The sequence below is a fragment of the Conger conger genome, chromosome 4 (assembly GCF_963514075.1).
Source record: "Conger conger chromosome 4, fConCon1.1, whole genome shotgun sequence".
Taxonomy (NCBI): Eukaryota; Metazoa; Chordata; class Actinopteri; order Anguilliformes; family Congridae; genus Conger; species Conger conger.
The window spans coordinates 12073828-12099967 of NC_083763.1; the positions used below are offsets into that span (position 1 = coordinate 12073828).

The 26140-nt window shown below is 48.4% G+C and overlaps 1 protein-coding gene across 1 annotated transcript; it reads right to left on the reverse strand.

Moving 5' to 3' along the window:
* Nucleotides 1-24130, reverse strand: ankrd24 (ankyrin repeat domain 24). The gene is made up of 21 exons (XM_061237853.1): nucleotides 24030-24130; nucleotides 23228-23358; nucleotides 22464-22552; nucleotides 21742-21806; nucleotides 21403-21460; nucleotides 20967-21037; nucleotides 19235-19341; nucleotides 18780-18949; nucleotides 15627-15682; nucleotides 14998-15075; nucleotides 13993-14112; nucleotides 13276-13420; nucleotides 12246-12445; nucleotides 10806-10972; nucleotides 8790-9496; nucleotides 7855-8186; nucleotides 6462-6695; nucleotides 5668-5844; nucleotides 4455-4595; nucleotides 2543-2608; nucleotides 1-1938 (listed from the first exon to the last, which is right to left on the reverse strand). The coding sequence occupies exons 1-21, from the start codon at nucleotides 24090-24092 to the stop codon at nucleotides 1864-1866; spliced, it is 3252 nt and encodes a 1083-aa protein (XP_061093837.1). The 5' UTR covers nucleotides 24093-24130; the 3' UTR covers nucleotides 1-1863.
* Between the last annotated feature and the right edge of the window lie 2010 nt (nucleotides 24131-26140).

Consider the following 26140-nt stretch of genomic DNA (forward strand, 5'->3'; position numbering starts at 1 on the left):
TCCTTCTGTAAGTGTTTTATTCAAAACCATCTTTTGCATTGGGAAGACAATGTGAATACTATAGGCAATGTATTCAAAGCTTAAGGAACAGTGCATTTTCATTACAATTCAATTGGTAGTAATTGTTATCTGTGTAACACATTGTCCATTACAGTAAACTGGAGTGTGCTAAACCGCCATTTCGAAAATATTCTCACGTTTTTTGGAGTCCAGCAGATTTCATTCCCTCGTTTTAATTCCCAGGGGAGGGAAGTTTGGGATTGGTGCACAGCATTCCAACCTAGTACCCATCTGGTTTGCCCTTTCCGTTACAACAGGCTAAATCTAGCACTGTTAGCTTCCCGCCGTTAGAACGAAGCGCCGTATGTAAGCTTTCTATAGTAAATGGCAAGTGCAGTAAAACCATGAAACTGCAATGACTCGCTTCGAACACTAGGTGGTGCCATAGCACGGCATAATGCTCTGTAGGTCAGGATCACAAAAAAGTGTTTGAGGTCTCCATTCTGAACAGTCTTACCAGCATGTAAATAGGATTCACAGGTCGGTTCTGTGAGACTGAGAGAGACACGTTTTTTTCTCGAACACAAGCGTTTTGATTTGGAGTACAGACGTCGGAATGGAAAAGAGGGGTTTCCTCATTTCTCAAAATGGCCGTCTCGTGGTTACAGCATCACCCAGGCTGGGTTTGGCTGGACATCCCTCACTGCATTATGCCACAGCGCCACACCTCGTGTTCACTGATTGGACACTCGTGACTGCAGCTCAGTTGACGGACAGCAGAGTGAAGTGACACAGGAGCTGACTGCACACTCTAGCGCAGGGATCTTCAAATCTGGCCCTCGAATCCAAATCCAGTCCTGGTCTTCTTTCTTCCCGTGAAATTAACTGAACCCATTAGTGCTTCTGACTGGCCAGACTGTCTTCACACCTGACTCCCAGGTTAACGGAGGAAAACAGCAGTGTGATTGGATAATCCCTGCTCTAGGGGATACTTATTAGTGTGCACCCCTTACATAGTCGCTGAAGACACTAAAGTGATGGAACAGGCCGAGGCAGTTACAAACTGAACATTCACAACTGGTAGAAGAAGGAAAAATATATCATAAAAAGTTTTGGGGAAAAAAGTCCAGTAAACCCATAGAACCCCACAATATAATATAATGACAATAATAATAATAACAATAATAATACAAATAATAATAAAAAAACAATAGGACTAAATGTCAACAAAAATGACAAAGCTATTTGTGCAAGGCAACAGTTATTACACTAGGCCTACTCATCACTTATTTATACATTTTCATTAAGTCACATATTCATTCATATTATATGATGTATAACAGGTATTATTTTCATCTGTACTAGTTATTAATTAGTGTATAGGCAACACATCTCCATCATGAAGTCAGACTGATGTGAAATTTGATGCGCTGCGTGGCTTGAGCCACAGCTCTGTCACTTCAGAGCCACTAATTCCCATTTTAATACTGAAGACTGCCGGACAATTCTGCGTTTGGGCTTTTCAGGTGAACCACACTTTGCCCTCTTCAAATCGGAAAGCACACAGCTGGGAAAAAAAGCAACTTTTTCATGCCTGGAAGATGGTTTTCGAAACGGAGCCGTAAGAAATCTGACTAATCACAGATCACCTGTGGACTGTTTCCTGTTTCGGGGACTTGTTCGTCTGATCCTCAAGCCCACTGCAGGATGAGGTCGTAGGTCATAGTCCAGTCCAGTCCATCTTCTAATTCAGTCTGATACCTGACTCGGTTGTTCCTGTGCATAGCTGTGTCCTCAGACTGGTACGATGCTGTGAATGGCTGTGTAGGGCTGTGCAGGGTTGTGATTGGCTGGGGGGCGGGGTCAATGGCCATGTCCTTTCTGCGTCATGCTCAGGATCTGCAGTAACAGTTCCTGCACCTCGTCATCCATCTGTCCCTGTGAAGCACACCACGCGCGATGATCCACACATTCATTATCACACAGTCATGCATTCATTATCACACATCCACACATTCATTATCACACATCCACACATTCATTATCACACATCCACACATTCATTATCACACATCCACACATTCAGTATCACATCCACACATTCATTATCACACATCCATACATTCAGTATCATACATCTCCATACATTTATTATCACACACATCCATCTATTCATTATCACACATCCACACATTCATTATCACACATCCATACATTCATTATCGCACATCCATACATTCATTATCACACATCCATACTTGCATCATCACACACATCCATACATTCATTATCACACATCCATATATTCATTATCACACATCCACACATTCAGTATCACACATCCATATATTCATTATCACACATCCATACAAACATTATCACACAGCCATACATTCATTATCATGCACAACCATACATCCATTATCACACACATCCATAATTGAATTATCATACACTTCCATACATAATTATCACACACATCCAAACATTCACTATCATACACAACCGTACATTCACGCACACACTGTGATGTTGAACAGACCTGTACAGCAGCCAGCAGGTGGGAGCGATACACAGCCACCACCGCCCGGTGCTTCCGTTCCCAGTCCTGCACAGAGGAGAGAGAGGCTACAGGGTTAACACACACCATTACATTACATTACATTACAGTTATTTAGCTGATGCTTCTATCCAAAGTGACTTACAGCTGATTTATCTCATCAGGGGCCGATCCCCACTGGAGAAATGTGGGGTTAAGGGCCTTGCTCAAGGGCCCAACAGCTGCTCTGATCTTACTGTGGCCACACTGAGGCTTGAACCACCAACCTTCCAGGTCCCAGCCAAGCATCTTAGCCTCAAGACTACAGGCTGCCCCTACACAACACACATGTCCTGACACACACAACAGATTTAACACACAACAGGTTTAACACACCATAAACATATCCTTACACACATACACACATTAACCATGGCCTGTGAAGCAGACACACACACACACACACATACACACACACACGTTAACCGGGGCCTGTGAAGCAGACACACACACACACACACACACACACACACACACGCACACATTAACTAAAGGCAGTGAAGCAAACACACACACACACATACTAACCACGGCCTGTGAAGCAGACACACACACACATTAACCACAGGCAGTGAAGCAGACACACACACACACACACATTAACCACAGGCAGTGAAGCAGACACACACATACACACACACACAGTAACCACAGCCTGTGAAGTAGACAGACACACACACACACACACATTAACCACAGGCAGTGAAGCAGACACACACATACACACACACACAGTAACCACAGCCTGTGAAGTAGACAGACACACACACACACACACATTAACCACAGGAAGCAGACACCTGTCGGCCATGCTGGCCCTGCGTCTAAACTCCCTCCCTTAAGCGCTGAGGCCGTAAAAACCGGAGCCCAGCGCAGCGGTCCGCAGCCCTCGTCCGGGAGAGTCGCAGGATCTGCTGTTTTTCCCCGTCACTCAGCACTTAACCCGGTCCGGGCAGCTGCTCCCTCAGTTAACTCCTCTACGCCTGCCTTTCCAGGGTCTTAAACCGGCTTCTGATTTTAGAGTAAAGTCAAAAACCCATTATCACAGGCTACGACTCTCCAAGGACAGGAGAGAATGCTGCTGGTTTAGAGAGAGGCCATCGCAGCCCAACGCTGGACACTCAAAGAGAAGAACGTTAAGTTCTGTTAATGAGGAGAGTGAAAGAGGGCAAACACCAGGCCTGAACTCTTATATAGCAAACAACTCCCCTGAACCCCCAACTCACCCCCAACTCCCCGATGGGAAGAAATCTCAGGAGGAACCCGGCTATAGAGGGCCATAGAGGGCCATAGAGGGTATAGAGGGCTATCTTCCGCTGGCCAGCGAGGTGTAACTCTACGTGTAAAAATGGAAACCAGCAGACCCTGTGGCTCTACTGGACCAGGGTTCTGGATCCCTGTCCCACTGTGTAGGTAGAGCTTATATTATACAACGTATAGAGACAGTGATGCCAATAGAAACCTATGGAGATGAATTCCATCACACAGGGCACCAGGAAGCGTAATAGTTTTGCTCACTGCACATGCAGGGCCTCGGTGATTAACCAATGAAAAATGCTTGCACGGTTGCCAAGCGAGGGTGCAAAGATTTGACATCAGAGCTTTTTCTGGGAAATAAAAACATCTATGTCTATAGGTCTATGTCTGTGTGCTCAGGGGAAAAATCAGACCTCAGAAAAAATAACAATGAAAAAAATAATAAATAATATGTTTTATTTGCTGTCAAACATAAATGGAGTCCAGTGGGAAAATAGGCTGTTAGAGCAAAAATACAGGTGTCACTAGGGGGTGACTTCAAATCGATAGCTGGAAAGCTGGTTGCTCGCTGCAGAGATGGACTCAGTGCTGCCCTCACCTGGAGCTGCTGCGTCAGTGTGGCCACCCTGCTCTGCAGCGCCGCCTGCTGGCCCGGAGGACCGGAGGACAGGCCCAGAGGAGGCGTCAGAGCCCCAAGCGCCTCCTTCAGACGGAACACCTCCTTAGAGAGCTCCGTAATCTGAGAGAGAGGGAGAGAGAGAGGGAGGGAGAGAGGGAGGGAGAGGGAGAGAGAGCGAGACAGAGAGAGAGAGGGAGGGAGAGAGGGAGGGAGAGGGAGAGAGGGAGAAAGAGAGCGAGAGGGAAAGAGAGGGAGGGAGAGAGAGAGGGAGAGAGAGGGAGAGAGGGAGAGAGAGCGAAAGAGAGAGAGAGCATAGACAGCTTAGGCGTCATCCTCCGTTTCACCCCGCCATTCCACCCTTTCATCAAACCCGCCATTCCGCGACTAATCCCCCCTCTCTCCCTCGCCCTTATCGCTGTCCTCTCCCTCCTCCGTTCTCCCCCGGGGGTTCCGCTCATCCCTTTGTGTTGTTATTTTCATGCGTGCCGTCACCCCGCCGGATCTATCGCACGCCTCCGCTCAGAAGCTCTTGGCTCCGTTGAGCGTAACCCACCCTCAGTAATACCCCTCGCTGTAGCCACAGATTAATTCCACAAAGAGCTAGCCCACTCACCTCCATTTTGTTTCATTGCAATTTGGCACCTGCTCAAAAAATTCATTAAGGGGCCAGAACAAGGACAGTAATGTGGCTGTAGATGTTCTGTGCTGCAATACAGCTCCAGAAACTCCAGTATCCAGTGTTTCATATGTACCAACTGTAACAGAGTACAATATATATGAGTCCAAGAGGAACCAGAGTAGGACCATATGTAGAGTTCTCTGCCCTGCTGAAAAAAACAGCTGAAGCTAGGTTTTAAAACAGCTGGTAGCTGGTTGACCAGCTCAGACCAGCTCCCCGCTCAACATGGTTTGACCAGCTAAAGCTATGCATTGAAACTTCTGGTAGCTATTTCGAGCTGGTCATAGCTGGATTTTACAGCAGGGTGTACATTTTACTGTGTACAGGAGGTCCCAGTTGGTGACAGGTGTTTCTGGTTCTGTATTGTATCCAGAGCCCCTTTACTGTTCCTTGCTCTGATCCCTTAATGTATTTTTAGAACAGGCGCCAAATCGGAATGAATTGGCTTCAACAGCAGAGAAACGAAATGGAGCTGAGCGGGCTCCAGAGAGAAGCGGGGAGGGCGTGCGCTACCTTGCGGTCCTTCTCTTTGACCAGGCCCTGGGAGTCCTGGATGCCGCGGTGCAGCTCCTGCACGTGGGTGGACTGGGTCTGCAGGTCGGTCAGCTGCTGCTGCACGGTGGCCAGGTGGGCCTCCGCGGCCTGCCGTTCGCTCTTATTGAACAGAGCCTCCCTCTGCACCTGGAACACCTGCACAGCCACAGCGCAGAGAGAGCAGGGGTCAGAACCACCTGTACACACAGGCCTACTGCGCACACACTCACACACATACCCTCACATATATACTACACCCACAAACCTATACACGTATTATACACAGACACACAGTACAGAGAGAGCAGGGGTCAGAACCACCTGTACACACAGGCCTACTGTGCACACACTCACACACATACCCTCACATACGTACTACACCCACAAACCTATACACGTATTATACACATAGACACACAGTAGAGAGAGAGCAGGGGTCAGAACCAATACACACAGGCCTACTGTACACTCACTCACACACATGCACACACTACGCACACACAGTACACACACAGATTATACACACACTACACACACACATTACACACAATATATACACTACACAGAAACATACACACACAATATACACACACACATCTATACACACACACTCTCTCACACACACACACACTCTCTCTCACACACACACACACACACACACACACTCACTCTCTCTCTCACACACACACTCTCTCTCTCACACACTCACTCTCTCACACACGCACACACACTCTCTCACACACACACACACTCTCTGTCTCACACACACTCACCTCGGTGCAGGTCTTCTCGTGCTTGCGCGAGAGGTCCGCCAGGCTTGCGGCGAGCGTGTTGATCTCGGCCTGCAGGGAGAGCCTCTGGGCCTCGTGGTCCTCCTTCGACACCTGGCCCTGCTCCGCGGCCTTCTGGGACTTCAGCGCCCGCAGCTCCGCCTCCTTATCGCTCAGAGCGTCCTGCGCCTCCCGCGTCTTCCCCTCACTCTCCTCTAGGGAGCGCTGCAGAGCCGCCTGAACAGCACACACACAGGGACACGGTCAACGAAGGAGACCACCGAGAAACCAAGAGTCAGGGCCAAGGCCTGAGCTGCATGGAGGGCCAGGAGGATCCACACGGCCAAGATGATGTCACATCAGCAGACACGCCCCTCCCCAAGGGTCCGCACGGCTGTCTCTGGCCGTTCCGTCCACACCCAAAATTGTCCAACTATGCGGACGCACCCACGCGGAAATAACGGCAGCACAACTAGAGCTTGCGATGATATCAGTTTGCTGTGGAGACACAACTACAAAGAGTATACTGTAAATGCTCCAAAGGCTTGTTTGTTGCAATGTGACGTCATCGAAATCCTGCGTGTGACACCATCAAGCTTCAGTTTGAAGGCAGGACAATTAGATGTTGAAGATGGGGAGAGGTGGAGCCACAGGTCGACCTTCAGGACTGGGGTTTGAGATGTATCTACTGTATGTGTATGGACTCCAGCAGCATCATGTTTTAGGTTTATGTGATCGGTTGAGTTGCCTTACATCAGGGGTGTCCAATCTTGTCCAGAAAGGGCCGGTGTGTGTGCAGGTTGTTGTTTTAGCACAGGACCAAGACAGCTGATTCTACTCATCAAGGTCTTGATTAAAGACCACGATTAGTTCATTAGTATAATCAGGCCGGCCCTTTTAGGATAAGGAACACCACTGCCTTATCGTGCACTCCAAATAGCAGAACATTATTCATTAGAAGAAGTAACTGCCCTGCTGAAAAAAGCAGCTCAAGCCAGGTTCTGAAACAGCTGGTAGACCAGTATAGACCAGCTCCATACTCAACATGATTTGAGCAGCTCAAGCTGTTTAGAAACAGATGGTAGCTGGTAATTTACAGCTGGCCATAGGTTTATTTGCCCACCAATGGAAGCTGGGCGGACTTGCCTCACATTGTAAAGCAAACCTGGTCAGGCTCACATTACTGTAACGTTATGAGCCTGATGAGCTAGCTTAGGCCCCCCTGAACTTGTAATTTCATAATGGAGTGAGTGGGATCATGTCGTTCACCATTCTGGTCACGCTCCGATACACGCCGTTCTAAAGCTCTACGCTTCGTCTGTAATTCAGCACAGGGTCAGCTGACCCAGCCAGGAAGTTCTCCTTCCTCAAATATTAACAAATCCGTCGTCCTCACCTTGACCTTCTCGTGCTCCTCCCGGGACACCGCGTCCCGGGCGGCCTGCTGCTCGGCCTGCAGCCTGGACGTTTCCTGCTGCGCGTCCCCGCGCAGGGCCCTCTCCTCCTGGAGCTCCCGGACGGCCTGGGCCAGCTGGGCGGCCAGGCCGGACAGCGCCTCCTGGTGGCGGGAGAGGGGCACGGCGTCCAGCAGGTGCAGGGCGTCCTGCGCCCGCTCCTCGCGTTCGGCGCACAGGCAGTCCAGGGCCTGGGCCGCCTCCTGCCGCGCCACCTCCAGCTCCTCCCGCACCGACGCCAGCGTCCCGCCCCCCGACAGCTGCTCCGAGCGCTCTGATTGGGCGGGAGTCGCGCACTGTCACAGCCTTGTGAAAGAGCCACGGCCACAGCCTCTGCACTCACTCTCAGAAATAAAGTCACAAAAAGTGACTAAAAAGGTACAAATGCTTGTTGCTGGGACGGTAACCTAAAGGTACATAGTATCTCTAGCCAATTTGTATCTTTTTTGCTTCTCTCTTCCACTATGATCTGTATTTACATGTGTGTATGTATATATGTATGTATGTTTATTTGTAAGTATGTATGTATGTATATAGATGTGTATGAATGTATGTGTGTCTGCATATAGGTGCGTATGTATGTATGTATGTATGTGTGTATATATAGGTGCCTATGTATGTATGTATGTATGTGTGTGTATATAGGTGCGTATGTATGTATGTATGTATGTGTGTATATATAGGTGCCTATGTATGTATGTATGTATGTGTGTGTATATAGGTGTGTATGTATGTATGTGTGTATGCGTGTATGTGTGTATGTATGTGTGTATGTGTGTGCACTTATGTTGTTGTTGCTGTTTACTCTGTACTATCTGTGGTAACTCCACTCAGCCTCAGTTGGAACACAAACGGAGTCTGTAATTTGGCCGCTTGCCTGATGTGATGGACGGATCGGACCCCTCGGACCGGTCTTCCTCCTCCTCCTCGTCCTCGCCGTGCGGCGGGGGGCGGAGCCTCTCCAGCTCCAGGAGGGCGTCGTTCAGCCGCATGGCCGCCTCCGCCCGCTCCCTGGCCAGCTGCTCCAGCTGCATCGCCATGGAGACCCGCACCTCCTCCAGCTCCACGCGCGGGACGCTGCCCCGGAGCTCCGCCTGCAGCTGCTTCACCCGGCCCCGCAGGCCCTGCACCTCCTTCTCCTCCTCCTGCACCTCCTCCTCGCCTCCCCCTCTCTCCCGCTGCCTCTCTACCGCCTCCAGCTCCCTCACTCTCTCCATCAGCTGCTTCACCTGCCCGTCTCCCTCTTTCTTCTCCGTCAGGGCGGCCTGGAGCTCCTCCACCTTTCCCCTGAGCTTCCTCACAATGTCGCTCTCCTCCTCCTCCACCTCCTCCTTCTTCTCCTTCGCCTGCCCCTCCCGCTCCTTCAGCCCTGCCTCCAGTTCCTCCACCCTCTGACGGAGGCGCTGCGTCTCCTGGCTCTCCTGGGGGTCTGGCGCCTGCTCCACGGAGAACACCCCCACCTTCACGTGCTCCTTCAGCTCCTCCAGCTCGGCCTGGGTCTGAGCCAGCTGCTCCTGCACCTCCTGCAGCTTCGCCTCCCCCTCCCCCGCGCCTCCTCCGCTCTCATCCGGCTTCTGAACGGACCTGAGGGGAGAAACAGTACGATTACACACACGCTGCAAAGTATGTTTGCTGCAAAGTCTTGTTTAATCTTTTCTAAATAAGATACAAATTTTGGCTGATTGCAATAGTTTTAATAGTTTGGCTGATAAAGTAATAGTTTCTGCTCAAGAGACAAAATAAATATTGTATGTCTCATTACAAGGCTAAAACACTTGTTAATAATTATTTTGCAGTGCAAAGTAATATGCCAGCACAGCACCATGAACATGGTCTACTTACTAAACATTGTCAAACAATTATCATTTCCACAGTGCACATGGGACTTTCCAAATTTGCATGATCACACTTTCCATTACAGTGTGAACTTACACTTGCGTATGTGCATATGAATGTGCCATGGGTATAATTAAAATACAATGAACGCACATACTGACATACTGTACGTATGTACCGTTTACACATGCATGCACATTATGCAAAGGCCCCTGTTAATGTGGTGTCATCATCGGTTTATAGCAAGCACACATTAACAACCAGCACTTGCAGACTGCATGCTTGCATCAATATGTAAATACACTGCAAGGTCCGCATAATGTAGTGTCATCAGTTTACTGCAGGCACGCATTGACACAAAGTCTTTACTTGCTGCTTACACGTGTCCTTATGTAAATACCCTACAAAATCCCGGTAATGTAGTGTCACTAGTCTTTTGCATGCATATATTGACATAAGGCCCTGTTGTAGATTCAGTACAACGGGGCTGCCCATCCCTGTTCCTGGAGATGTACTATCCTGTAGGTTTTCACTCCACGCCTAATACATTACATTACATTAATGGCATTTGGCAGACGCTCTTATCCAGAGCGACGTACAGTTGATTGGACTAAGCAGGAGACAATCCTCCCCTGGAGCAATGCAGGGTTAAGGGCCTTGCTCAAGGGCCCAATGGCTGTGCGGATCTTATTGCGGCTACACCGGGATTAGAACCACCGTCCTTACGTGTCCCAGTCATTTACCCTAACCACTACGCTACAGGCCGCCCAATAAATCACACCTCAATCAACAACTAGGTATTTCATTGAGCTACTAATTAGTAGAATCTCATGTGTCAAATTAGGGTTGGAGTGAAAACCTAGAGGACATTAGATCTCCAGGAACAGGGTTGGGCAGTGCTGCACCACAAGGCCCCTGTAATGTAGCTTGGAATGAAAACCTACAGGGCAGTAGTTCCACAGAAACAGATCTGGGCAGCGCTGCAGAAGCTCCCTGTAATGTAGCGTCACCGGTTCATACACCAGTGTGGCGTTTTTGACGGAGACCGGCCTCGTACCCCTGTTCCTCCGCGATGCTGGAGGCCTCGGTCGCAGCCTGGGCCTGGTAGTACCGTTCCTGCAGCTCCTCGAACTCCTTCCTCAGGGAGTCGTACTGGACGGCGGGGACGAAGTCCGGGCTGGAGCTCTGCATGTCCGTGTCATCCTTCTCGAAGGTCTCCAGCATCTGCGCGACACATGAGGGCCGGGCTGAGAAACGGGCACAAAATGGCCGCTCCCCCCCGTGACCGTCTCACATTCTGCTGAGAAATGACCAGGATTAAAAAACGGCGTAGCCACAGCTGGCCGTAGACCAGGAGGGAATGTTGGAGCAGTGGTTAGCACTGTTGTCACCTAAGAAGGAGGTTCTGGGTTCGAGTCCCAGCTGGTCTGAATCCTCTCAGTATGTGGGTTTTTTTCCAGGTGCTCCGGTTTCCTCCCACAGCTGATACCTCTTGCCCAGGGACTACCGATGATAATCAGCCTTCCTGGCTAACTCTGGACCATGTACTGATATGTCATAAATGTGCGCTGTCCCTGTAAAATGAAACTAATAAGTGAAAATAAATGAAACAAGAGTTCTGAATGTAGCCAAGTGGTGCGCGCTAACTCCAGAAGTTTTCCGAAAGTCGTTCCGGCTCCCGGCGGGCAGCCGGCGCTCCCTGTGACTCACTGGCATTCCCGTCCCTCTCCCTGGAGCCGGGCGGATCTCCTGCGGTCAGCCCGTGGTCTGCCGCGGCACGCCCCGCCGTTATCTGCAGTGCGTAAAACCCCGGACTCCTCCGCTCGCCCTTCATCGAAGGCTGCATCACTCTGCCCTATTTAAACTCGGCTTCCTTCTCAGACTGTGACCCACTTAGTGGAGAATGCCAGCCCTCGGTCTCTCTAACGTCTCGCTATTTATACCTAGCGACTGCACCGGGGAACATAAACTTGGTAATGACTAATGCTACTCACGGTTACGCAAGTCCCCTGACTGGCTTCACAACATGGTGGCTGTTGACTGATCGTGAGGGACACAGCCAACTGTGGTTTAACGTATCTGCAGCAGTGATCTACAGCTGCATGTGTCTATGCGGGCTGAGCTTGTGTTGCGGCCTGTGTGTGCCAACAGTCTGTGCAGCGAGCTCTCACAGAGAATGCGAGGGAGCATCTGCTTGTGTGTGCGTGAGTGAGTGTGCATCTGCGCGTGGGTGTTTGAGTGCTTACAGTATGTGTGTGTGCGTGCGTGCACATAGACATGTTTGTGTATGCGCATGCGTGTGTTTGTATCATGGGTGTGTGTGTGTGTGGATGTGTGCACATACAGTCTGTGTTTTTGTGTGTCTGTGTGCGTGTATGTCCATGCTTGGCTGTGTGTGTGTATACATGTGTGTGTGGGTGCCAGCGCACATGTGCATATGCGCGCGCGTGTGTGTATACGTGTGCACGTGTGTGTATGCGTGTATGTATATCTGTACCTGCACTTTAAGCACCAGGTCCACATTGGCTGCAGTCAGCTCCTCCACCTGCCTCTGCAGCTCGGCCACAGAATCGGGGTCCCCCTGGCTCCGAGAGACACACAGCGACTCGGGGTCCCCCTGCGAAGTGCCGTCTTCCTGGGCGGAGACCGTCTCCAGCCCCGAGCTTCTCGACTGTCGGGAGAGGAGTCTCTCAGCACCTGAGACCCACCGGAGAGAGAGGGGGAGAGAGAGAGCACTGTGGTGATCACCTTACACCCAGAATGCACTGCACTGTCTCACAGCTACAGACCTCCTCCAGCGCACCACTTAGCACAGATTACACAGCCAAACATTCAACCCCTTAAGAATTCATTAGGCAGCTTAAAAACGTCCAAACGTTCTTGAATCATAAATAATAAAAGCCCTCCCTGGTGTAATATCCAGCTCTGACCGGCTTGAAATTACCAGCTACCAGCTGTTTCAAAATATAGCTTGAGCTGGTCAAACCTTGTTGAGTTGGGAGTTGGTCTGAACTGGTTAACTGGCTACCAGCTTTTACAAAACCCAGCAGGATTATGCTGTGTATACATATAAGATTACTGCCCATAAGGTAATCTGAAGAAATTGTACTGGTGTCTAGGGAAAAAACCTGACTCCAATTCCCAGCAAGCCATTCCGCACATTGATAACTATCCATGGGAAATGTAGTTCCAGGTATCAGTACCAGATATACCTATAACTGATTTCCACCTATGACCCACTGTTCCGAGGGGGGTGGGGGGTATGTCACAAAGCAGGATTACATATGATCTAACATATGTTATATGGTATTTCTTGTTTTAATATGGGGGCATACATACAGTATGTACATATATATCATTTCCGCATGGAATGTTCCAGATTCAGGAGGGTTTTACTCTACGCACTTTTCCACCTAACTCAGTAATCCTGCTTTGTGAAACAGGGCCCTGTTATTAAATGTTGCAGCTAACATTGCTAATCCATTTCAGAGAATAACGATGTCTGGAGGAGCAGACGTGGAGCTCACCTGGGAAGTCCAGCATGTCGTCCATGTCCTCGGTCACCTCAGAGTCGCTGAGCGCGCCCTGCAGACCCCTGTACTCCTCCACCTCCGAGCGCAGTCCGTCCCGCTCCGTCTCCGCCTGCTCCAGACGCTCCCGCAAGGCACACAACTGTGACACGCACACACACACACACACACACACACGCGCACAGAGTGAGGCGTGAAATCATCTGCATGCAGTGCTTAGGGTAAGGGGGGGGCTGAGACACAAAATGGGGGGGGGTTGCAGGTTCAGAACCCAGCTGGGGTACAGCTGTTGTACCCCCCGGGCGAGGTACTAATGCTGAATGGCTTCGGTAGCAATCCATCCGTTCTGTTTTAAAAAAAACCCTTTGAAGAGCAGATTTTTTTGGGAACGTTTTCAGAAGTCTAAGCCAGTGTTCTAGAACTTTCCATTACCGGTAATGATCGTTATTAGAATGTTCAGCCAAGAACAATCTAATCACATATTTGTGACCTCACACCTTAAAGGCTTTAAAAAGTAAGCTGTGTTTCAGCAGAACAGTTTCATCTAGAAAATAAGTGATGAACAATAATAATTTAAGAATAATCATGTTGTCAATCTGTCAGATAAAGAGAGGAGTACGTATGTAGAAATACTACATTAAAATATATTTCTGAACCTGAAGAATGATAATTTTAATACAGACATACAATAATAATGTGAGGAGGGTGCAGTACCTCCTCCAGCGCAGTGTGGGCGCTGTGCTGCTGCATCTCCAGGCCCTTGATCTTCTGGAGCAGACGTCCCCTCTCCAGCCTCAGCCTGCGGATCTCCTCGAACACCTCCTCGTCCTCCGTCTCTCACACACGGCGACACGGTGTCACACGTTAGAACAGCGACGCAACGCGGCCGCGCCCAATCACAACTCACCAGTCATTCATTCAATTCCCATGACAAGCCATGAGACCTGTGTGCAATTCTGAGGCCTGTGAGTTGCAGGATTCTCTCTGCCATTTATACAGAAATTGAGCATTACATTTCTTATGTACCAAACGCTAAACACAGTATCTATTTGTATACCAGTCATTTTTGACAAAATGTCGCCTAGAACCCTGTAATTCTAATGTCGTGATTTGGATTACTGACCGCGGGGAGCATCCACTCTCTGGCAGAGTGCCTTAACAGGATGACCAGCGAACAAGCAGGCCATTGTCAGTGCTTCCTGAGCTGGGTGTAGTGTCTAGCATAGTGGCCCTTTCTAGCATAGTATGCTAGCATCCTAGCCCGTATCTAGCATAGCATGCTAGCATCCTAGCCCATATCTAGCATAGTATGCTAGCATTCTAGCCTGTATCTAGTATAGTATGCTAGCAACCTAGCCCATTTCTAGCTTCGTATGCTAGAATCCTAGCCCATTTCTAGGATAGTATTCTAGCATCCTATCCCATTTCTAGCATAGTATGCTAGCATCCTAGCCCATTTCTAGCATAGTATAGGCAGTGGGTGTTTGGGACACTCTGTCCCAGGTCCAGGCCCAAGGGTGCCCTACGATATTGGGTAGAACTTAATTTGTCACAGAACATATGCTTGCTATTCTGGTAGTTCAGGTCTGGTGTTTACTCTTCTTCTCCTCTGCTTCTGCTACTCTGTAAAGTGATTTTGTGACAGTCTTCTGTAAAAAAAAAGATGCTCAGTAATATCAGCATTGCGTGCTATGGCTGCATGCTGTGACTGGCACTCACCATGCCGGCCTGAGGGGGGCGCTGTGTCTCTGGGGACTGCGCTGGGGGCCCGCGGGGGTCCAGGCTGGATGGGGAGCCCTGTAACATCGCACATTTACATGGATTATCTGTCCATTAGCCTCATTACTCAGCCGAGCACAGTCCATTAGACACAGCACATCTGCTTCAATTTTCCTCTTGAAGAATTATCTTCTCGCTACGCTAATTCCGCTGATTGACTTTGATCGCACAACAGTGCCACTCTGTTTGCATAAGATAAGTGCGCTGTGGATGTACTTGTTGCTGAAAGGCAGCTATTCGAGACGTTTCACGGCAAATTAATTGGGGTTTGAATCTCGGGGGTTTGAAGAAGCACACAGTACACTCACGAAAGTGGAATATGCGTATGCAGACTTTTTGGGAAAATGTTATGACAAATATATTTCATGTCAACATTTTACATTGACAATATACAGTATGTGGAAATACACAGTCAATGTCAAGTGTTGATAATATGTTGATGCTATTGTCCATTTCAATATACACTATTTAATTAAGAGCAGATACATATTCACTTAACTTCTGCAGTATGAATAGGACAGAAAATGGCAGACTTCTCATTTGACCCTTGACCCTTGACCCATTCATACCTGGGGAGGGGACCCGGGTGGAGGCGGGGCCTTCCTCTTGCGGGGCGTGGCTGGCCCTGGAAGGGGAGGTGGAGCAGGGGGCTGTCGGGGTGACAGACACACACACATCAGACTCAGCATCGGGCAGGGAGAGAGCAGGACAGAGCAGGAGAACAGCAGGAGAACAGCAACAACTGATTACAGAGGATCTGGGGGTCAAAAGCAAAGCAAGCACTACCAGGCCATGTTCCAATATGAATGAATGATGTGGATTACACCTGATCAGCATCCTGAACCAGCCACGAAGCAGTCCTGGGGGGGTGTTTCACAAAGCAGGATTACGGAGTTAGCTGGATAGCTGCGCTGAGTAAAACCCAGAACTCTTTTTAACTTCAGTCCAATTTAGGAGTATTACTCAGTGCAGTTATTAACTCGGTAACCCTGCTTTGTCAAGCCCTGGTAAACTAGCCTTCTCTTATCACTGAAATACATTCTTGTGCACACTGAATTTGTTTGATGATGAAATGTGCCTTAATTGAGGTTGTGAGTAATGTGTAAGGGAGGCCACAGTTTACATACTGGTGGGATGCAAATGTGTGATGGGAAGGTGCAAGTACAGGCAGGCAAAATGGTGTCAACCTCAGTATGGGCATTCTGATACAAACACATTCAGGTGGAGGTGGGAAGTCCAGGGGCGAGAACATAAAAGTGGTTACACACAGTATTAAACCAGGGGTGCCGATAATTTTGAAATAAATGTGTCATTTGAAAAATGTAAGACTTTTGTTGATTCATTTGAATCATTAATAAAGCACGCTATTTTACAACAGTATTTTTAGTTTTCAGCATATCTATCAAGGGTGCCAATAATTCTGGACCTGAATGTAGTTGTACCTCCTGGCTGGAGAATGGTGCTAATTGGCAAATCCAGGTGATTGGAACAGAATACTGGGGAGGACTTTTACTTTCTGAACCTGGATTCTCCACCTCACAGTGATGCCCTCCAGGTGCCATTTCCAGCAGAGGCTGCTGTATATTTACACACTGTGAGTCTAACCTGAAAGTATAATGTGTGATAATGAGGTATGTGTGATAATGAGGTATGTGTGATAATGTGGTATGTGTGATAATGAGGTATGTGTGATCATGTGGTATGTGTGATAATGAGGTATGTGTGATAATGTGGTATGTGTGATAATGAGGTATGTGTGATAATGAGGTATGTGTGATCATGTGGTATGTGTGATAATGAGGTATGTGTGATAATGTGGTATGTGTGATAATGTGGTATGTGTGATAATGAGGTATGTGCGATCATGTGGTATGTGTGATAATGTGGTATGTGTGCTAATGTGGTATGTGTGATAATGAGGTATGTGTGATAATGTGGTATGTGTGATAATGTGGTATGTGTGATAATGTGGCATGTGTCATAATGAGGTATGTGTGATAATGTGGTATGTGTGATCATGTGGTATGTGTGATAATGTGGTATGTGCGATCATGTGGTATGTGTGATAATGTGGTATGTGTGATAATGAGGTATGTGTGATAATGTGGTATGTGTGATAATGAGGTATGTGTGATAATGTGGTATGTGCGATCATGTGGTATGTGTGATAATGAGGTATGTGTGATAATGAGGTATGTGTGATAATGTGGTATGTGTGATAATGAGGTATGATTGATCTGTGGTGAAAACTGTTGACTCATCACAGTTACCTCCATGGCAGAAACATCTATGGCTGAGAGTGCATGGGGGAGAGAAAAAACAGCAAGATCTTTACCTCACACCCGTACACACACAAAAACACACAAGCACACACGTGCGCACACACACACACACACACACACACACACACACACACACACACACACACACATAGCCACACACACATACAATACACAAATACCACACACACACCACTCTGTTTTCACTATGGAAATAACATATTAATTACCAGCGACAGTACCAGAGAGCAGACAGTATCACGCGGTATTAAATGAAGACTATGTCATCGCGGCAGTGGGGCATGTATATCACACTGGTGATCAGTGGCAGTTTTATTCCCTTCCCAACAGGCTGAAGCCATTACTGCTGTGTCCATAAACATCAGGCAAATAAACGAGAAATGTGTTCTTCACTCGTCTCCATACACTGAATAAATACACAATAAATAAAAACTAACAGACAGATTTACAAAAGATTCCATGTACGACCCATTTATCAAAAAAATCAGTATGAATACTAATTTGTGCTGAAGCAAACACCTTTTGAATTCTAGCTTTATGTGGTCTTTGCTGGATTCTCTCTCTCCCTCCATCTCACTCCATCTTTCGTTCTCTCTCTCTAATCTTCTCTCTCTAGAATTCCCTTTCTCCTTCACTCTTCAGTGCCCTTCCCTGAGCAGTGGACAGTTTTTGTGTTCATGTTTGCTGCTACAATTCTGAGCCGATAGCGTCAGTCTCCCTCATCGTAAGCTGGTTTAAACGCTGCCAGATAGCGATTAGCATGGTTTCACATCAGCTATGTGCGCATGCATACCAGCACCCCAATAGCCGCCTTTTCAGCGTATGCCCAACAGAAACAGTGTTCACAGCAACCGTGCATGTTTTCATCTGGGATCTTAGACTTTCACCTGATATGCGTAGTTTCAGAAAGCCGAAAGAGAAATCAGGAGTAAGATGTCTACTCCAAAATAATAATAAGATAGGGCAAATATCCTTGTCTTATTCGGGTTTTGAATATGCCGATTATCACCATACACCGATAAAGATAATCAGATAAAGGCGTACACGTGACCATTTCAGTAATATTTCCATAACTGGGGTACACTCTAATGAAAGTCACAGTGGAGATCCATTTTATTTTCTTCAAGAATCAACTTTCCCAAATGTACCCTGAAAGTACAGTAATGTTCTCTTTGGGTAAAAATGACTACTTTTTCCAAGCAAGATACAATTCCATGCAACTACAGGGTACTGCCCCACCGACAAGCATTTGTTCCTTTGTAGGTTATTTCTGAGAGTGCATGACCATTTTAGTAATCAGAGTACTGGCAAAACCGGAGTAAGATGGGAGTATTGGTGTGCACATAAACAGCATTGACACTGCAGTCACAGAGAGAAGGGGACCCTCTCTCTGGGACCCAGGCACAGCCTCGCTGACATTACCCAGGCCGGCGGCCTGCAGAAGCCGAGTCAGCTGCTCGTTGCCCGTGGCGACGCTGTAGTGGGCGGCGCTGTGTCCGAGGGAGTCGGTCAGGTGGGCGTCGGCCCCGCCCCTTAGCAACACCTCCACCGTCTCCACGTTGTCACTCTCACACGCCAGCATCAGGGCGGACCTGCGAGACACACACACATACACACACACACACACACACACACACACACACACACACACACACATACACACACAGACTGAAATTTCTGTGCATTCTACCCCCGTCAGCCCCAGACAAGCTGTGCGAGGCAGAGGGGTGTGTGAGACAGAGGGGTATTTGGGGCAGAGGGGTGTGTGGGACAGAGGGGTATTTGGGGCAGAGGGGTGTGTGGGACAGAGGGGTACTTGGGGCAGAGGGGTGTGTGGGACAGAGGGGTATTCGGGGCAGTAGGACACTGTGAGGTACCTGCCCTGGCTGTCCTGTAGATTGGGGTTCGCTCCTCGGTCCAGCAGGAAGGCACACAGCTCGACCCGACTCATCTGGGCCGCCAGGAGGAGAGGGGTGGAACCGTCCTGGGACAGGGATGAGTCATCATTATCATACTCACCGTCATTATTATCATCATCATCATCATCATCATCATCATCATCATCTTCATCCAGAATATCATCATCTTCATCCAGAATATCATCATCTTCATCCAGAGTATCATCATCTTCATCATTATCCAGAGTATCATCATCATCATCATCTTCATCCACAATATAATCACCATCATCCTAATCCTCATCACCCGCTTTATCAAGAGTGCTATAATCATCCTCAACACCATCTTCCTCATCATCATCATCATCATCTTCATCATAATCTTCATTGCCATCATCATATTCATTATTAGCATCATAATCATCGTCATTATCTTCATTATCAGCAGCACCTCCACACTGAAATGAATAATCACAGAACTCACACAAAAGGTCTGATATCTCCAGGGTTTACCTTCACGCTACACATTCCCTTTGAAGCTGAGCAAAATGTAATCAAGTACAATTAACCATTAAACATGTCCTGAGACATATGCTGACATGAAAAAACACTCAAGGTACATGAACAAACATGGTAATGAGAACGGTCCTATAGGATTTTTACTCTAATTTGTGTCAGAGGCAGTGCAGGTTGTGAATCTCAAAGCTACCCAATTAGTCAGTGGCTCCGACAATGGATAATGCATTATGGGATACTGATGATAGTGATGAATGCTTTTAGGTGAAATACCACTTAAAACAAAACAGCCTGCCAAGTATCTATCAGTGGGTGTTGCTATCAATCTTTCAAAATCATACAAAAATCAATACCGCACCCTCATTGTTTTTTCCACACGCCATAAATGAAAAAACAGTGCAACATATACATATCTTTTAGGTACACAGTCTTGGCTGGGTCCCAATGAAATGTAACAGCAGAATTGCTTCACATCTGTGTGCAGCGTTTTTAACACTGCATTCATTTCCACATGACTGCGGAAGGGAGGCGTGAATATTTCTGCATATTTCCCATTTCGCTGAACGTACAGAGACGGTGACCTCATTACTGCATTCCCACCAAGCGCTTTGTCTCTCCTTCTATGAAAATAACAATTTGGTTCTGAATATCGGTAAGAAATAGATTTGCGGTTTGGTAATCTGTAAGAATTTTACTGGCATTTGATGGGTTTGGGTCTGGAATAGCGTGACTGACCCAGATCTGTACACTATACTGCATTCCCCTCTGTTTGACTACCTGCTGTGGCACACCTCTGTGTGCTGTGAGCTGTGATTGGGTGGAGCCCAGTAGGGTTGCCACATTTAGCAGTTGCTAAATCCAGACATGCACAGCTGGAAGCATTAGCGTAAACGTAAGCATAAACGTAAGTATAAACGTAAGCAAAAACATAAACGACATCGGAAACTGTCGGGGGTAGGGGGGCTTGGGGGGGTGGTCCCCTCAGAACGCACATCAGACCAAATGGGGCAGGGGTGTGGGGGGGGCGGTGTTTGTGTCAATACCGGTTAAGTCCTTCTATTTACTCAGACCACAAACCAGACCTGTACAAATAATTTGAAAACCGCACATTCCTGTCTATAACCAGACGTCGGGCAGACCTAATCACAGGTAGGCACAGTCCCCTTTTCTGTGCTGCTACAGTGCACTAACTCACCCCATCCTGGGCATCCAGGCAGGCCTTGAAATCCCATAGTGTCTCCGTGCTGCAGAGACACCCGCTTACAGCTGAGCACACGGCGGGGAAACAGAGAGAGAACAGCCCTGAGGTTTTAACCCTTTGAAGAGTCATCTTTATAATGTGAGGGTTCTAGAACCAGTATCAATTGTTACATCAGCTTTAGAATATTCAGTCAAGAACATTCGATTTGGATGTTTTCTGAAAATTCTAAGTCAGTGTTCCAGAATTCCACTGCTTTCAATTACCTTTGTTACATAAGCATTAGAATCTTGAGTCAAGAACATTCTAATTTGTGACCTCATAGCTAAAAAGGGTCACTGCAGTTTTCATAAAGGCCTCCAAGGCTCTGGAGATACTGTATATGTGCTGTACTGGGGTGTGTCTCGCTTTAGTAATGAAAGGCTGGTTTTACCTGCGTGATGTAGGGCTGTCCTTCCAAAGCTGTCTGTAGAATCTACAGGTAGACTCTCCTGTGGAGCCCACAAGCAGAAATGTCTTACCCAGCACAAAGACTCCGGAGTACCTACTCAGCAGGATCATGCCTCCAAGGCAAGATATGTTAATGTGATTTAGACCAGGAATATATCCCACACACATATTTCCTCCTCTCTTATCCTGCCGCATATCTTCCATTTCTCCTTCTCTTTCAAGCCAGTCTGCTCTCCATCTCTCTCACAAAACTGCTACATCACTCCCCTGTTACCGCGGCGATGTACAGTATGTACGTGTAGCCCGGGTGATGATCACAGACCTGCAGCAGCCTTTTCACACACTCAGAGTGGCCGTTCTTCGCCGCCAGGTGAAGGGCATTGAAACCTGTGGGAGGACAGGGGAGAAAGAGAAAGAGAGAGGGAGGGAGGGAGAGAAGAAGGGAGATGGAGGGAAAGAGGGAGGGAGAACAGGGGCAAGAATGTGTGTGAGAGAGGGAGAGAGTGAGAGAGAGGGAAAGAGAGACAAAGAGAGATGGAGGGAAAGAGGGAGGTAGAGTGGGGGCAAGAATGTGTGTGAGAGAGAAAGAAAGAGAGGGAGAGAGTGAGAGAGAGAAAGAGAGATGGAGGGAAAGAGGGAGGGAGAGCGGGGGCAAGAATGTGTGTGTGAGAGAAAGAGAGAGAGAGGGGGGAGAGAGAGACAGTGAGGGAGAGGGAGAGGGGGAGCGAGAGGACATGAGAGAGAACAATCATTAAGAAGCTATAAGCCTATATAAAGCTATAGAGCTATGAAAGAACGAGCGCCAAGAGGATTAATATGGTGGAGTCCATAATCCTGTCTGTCCTACAGGGCGCTGTTTTACTGCCCTGTTTTCCCTATAAAGTGGAACGTGCTCTTTCCTGTTCATCATCATCATATACGCTGTAGCACACACCACGCCCGGCAGCCGGGTGACACCGGTGTAATGGCCTGCCTCTCTCCGGATAACACCACTGCTGCTCGCTGCGTGTGAACGGCGAGGCGTCTCGGAGGCGTGTCACTGACCTGTGCCGTCGGTGGAGGTGAGGTCCACCCCGTGCGACAAGATGGCCTCCAGGCAGTCCACGCGACCACGCGTCGCACACATGTGGAACCTGGGAGAGAGAGAGAGGAGAGGGTCTAACTGCAGGAACCAACACGCCCTGGAGTAGTCAATAACTATAACTCCAATAACTATAACTCCTCCTGGCTTAGTACTTTGTGTCGGACTTAGGTTAGGTAAGGTTAAAAAATACAATGCTGATTTAATTCAATGTTTATACTCATACCTACAGGCAATTTAGACTCTCCAATCAGTCTAACCTGCATGTCTTTGGACTGTGGGAGGAAACCCACGCAGACACAGGGAGAACATGCAAACTCCACACATGCAAACGCCACACAGAGAGGCCCCGGCCAACCGGGATTCAAACCCAGGACCTCCTTGCCATCAGTGCCACCCACCCCTCGGTATAAACAAATATCGTATGACAAAATGAGGCATTTTCAACCGTCTCTCAGCGTCCTGCACCTGTAGAATTATGTTGTGGTTACAGTCGAACTCTGATGGCAGTGTTGAGCGTCTGACGGCCAGTAGGCTATTTGGATCAGCCATGGATATTTTCAAAAATGTAAACATCAGCTGCTGGGCATCTCGTTACCATAGACACAACAGAACCCTCATCGCAGACCTTCGCCCAATCATAAACGCGAAACGTTTTGGGGCACTGTAATTTTAGTCGAAAAGGTTGTTTGACAGAGTATAAACGGGTACGTTCATGTTCACGTACGCTGATTTTCCATCGCCGTCGAGCTTGGAGGCGCAGAGGCCCTTCTTCACCAGCAGGGCGGAGACCTTGTCCGGTTCGTTCTGCTCTACCGCCTGCAGCAACCTTTCGTCACTCTTGCTCCAGTCCTGGCTCTGAGGGGGGCGAAGAGAGACAGATCGCTTATTTTTTCACTTCCTATCACCTGGTGCTTCGCCTGAAGTGGATATCGATCGAGGCCTGGCGTCTTTAGGGGAATTCCAACCCGTTAAAGGCTCCTTCTAAGAGCTAGAGGTCAATGTTAGGAGGCAAACTTTTTTTGAGCGAGAAAACATGAGCGCATCCTTCGCGGAAGTACTTAGAAGTTGAAGGTAAACTAAATGGAGAATCAGTAGCACCATCAAAAGCAGTGGCTGAATTTTTTTTTTTTAAAGATCACTATGAAGAAGGATAACTAGACAAACATCTCTCTCGCGTCTCTTTTTTTAAAATATACTTTTGAAAATAATGTTTTGAAACCACGCTTTATTTGGTTTGAGACACCTTTTTTGGGGAGTCTTGCCTCTTTCGCGTATCTTTCACTTGCAAGACTTGTCAGGTGATAAGAGCACCATAGAAATACCGCAATTTCTAGTAAATTCAAATGTTAAACGAGGGACAATATGATGGGATAATGTCAAAGCAAATAATTTTTCCCCTCTCAGATTCTAATGCCAGATGTGAAAGGTCAAAGGTCGACTGAAGCACTGTCAGTTCCTGTGGGGTTTCTTCCTCTGTGGTGTGCGTGCGGCGCAGCAGTGACCCCCGCAGGCCGGGAGGTACGTACCGGAAACGCGTTGAGACAGGGACAGAAGCGCTTCATCAGGTTCAACAGAAGCTGAGGATCCATAGAGCTGAGAGAGCAGGACACACACCCTACTGCTGCACTGACTTACACGCTGTTACACACACACACAAAACACACACACCCTGCTGCTACACTGACCCACAGACACACACACACACCACCACAGCACTGACCCACAGACAGACAGTGTCCTGCTACACTGACCCACAGATGCACACTGACACACTGCTGTTGCACTGACACACACTGTTACACACACTTATACTCACACACACACACCGCTGCACTGACCCACAGACACACACCCTGCTGCTACACTGACCTGCAGACACACACCCTGCTGCTACACTGACCCGCAGACACACACCCGCACACAGACACACACCCTGCTGCTACACTGACCCGCAGACACACACCCGCACACAGACACACACCCTGCTGCTACACTGACCCGCAGACACACACCCGCACACAGACACACACCCTGCTGCTACACTGACCCGCAGACACACACCCGCACACAGACACACCCCGCTGCTGCACTGACACACAGGGCGTTACACACACACACACACCCTGCTGCTGTACTGACCCACAGACACACACACACTCAGGAGTTCCACTGCTCTGAATTATTGTAGACACCACACTGTGACCTGAATCACTGACCAAGTTACTGACACACGCTGGCACCACAGACCCAACCAGAATCACTGACCGAGTTACTGACACACGCTGGCACCACAGACCCAACCAGAATCACTGACTGAGTTACAGACACACACAGGCACCACAGACCCAACCAGAATCACTGACTGAGTTACTGACACACACGCACCACAGACCAAACCTGAATCACTGACTGAGTTACTGACACACACGCACCACAGACCAAACCTGAATCACTGACTGAGTTACAGACACACACAGGTACCACAGACCCAACCTGAATCACTGACTGAGTTACTGACACATACAGACACCACAGATCCAACCTGAATCACTGACTGAGTTACAGAAACCCACAGGCACTATAGACCCAACGTGAATCCCTGACTGAGTTACTGACACATACAGACACCACAGCCCCAACCAGAATCACTGACTGAGTTACTGACACACACAGGCACCACAGACCCAGCCTGAATCACAGACACAGACACACCACAGACATTCACAAAAAGACACAGCCACCACACCCATAAGGACCTGCAGAGGCTGAACTCAGACGAAACAAAGAAACGTCCCTCAACTCTACCTACACCCAGTCACACAGCAGATGGATCAATGAGCCCGAGTCTTGCATGCAGAGTGAATCCCCCACACCCGTCTCCAGCCAAACTCACAGGGACGGAGGGAGAAGGTCAGACCAGGCCCACAGTCATACAACAGTCACACTCAAGAGTTAAGACTTCAGGCAGAATCAGAAGGAAATGACCTCACCTTGCAAGGAAACTGTGACAGTAAGACGTCCGCACACACACACACACACACACACACGCTCACACACGTGCACACACACCCTCCTCTGCCTCTCAGCCTCACAGTAGTGATCCAACTCTCTCCTGTGTCCGGTGCAGCTGGTCACAGCGATATTCTCACACTGCAGTCGGTAGGCTACCTGGCACAAACTGTATAATCACTCTCTCTCTCTTTGGCTCTCCCCCTCCCTCCCTCTTTCAGTGTCCTTCTTTTTCACACTCTAACCTAATAATGTCTTCGTCCCCCTCTTCATCTCCCTCTCTCTCCCTCCCCCTCTCTTTCTCCCTCCCTCTCTCATTCCTCTCTCTCTCTACCCCCCTTTCTCTCTCTTGCCCACTTCTCCCCCTCTTTCCCTTTCTTTCTCCCTCCCTCTCTCTCTCCCCCATCTCTCAATCCCTCTCTCTCTCCCTCTCACTCTTTCTTCATCCATCCTACCTCTCTCTCTCCATCCTCCCCCGCTCTCTTGCCCTTTTCTCTCCCTCCCTCTCTCTCCATCCCACCTCTCTGTTACACTCTCTCTCTCTCCATCCCACCTCTCTCTCCCTCCCTCTCTCTCTCTCTCTCTCTCTGATACTCTTTCTCTCTCTCTCTCCGCCACACCTTGTCCA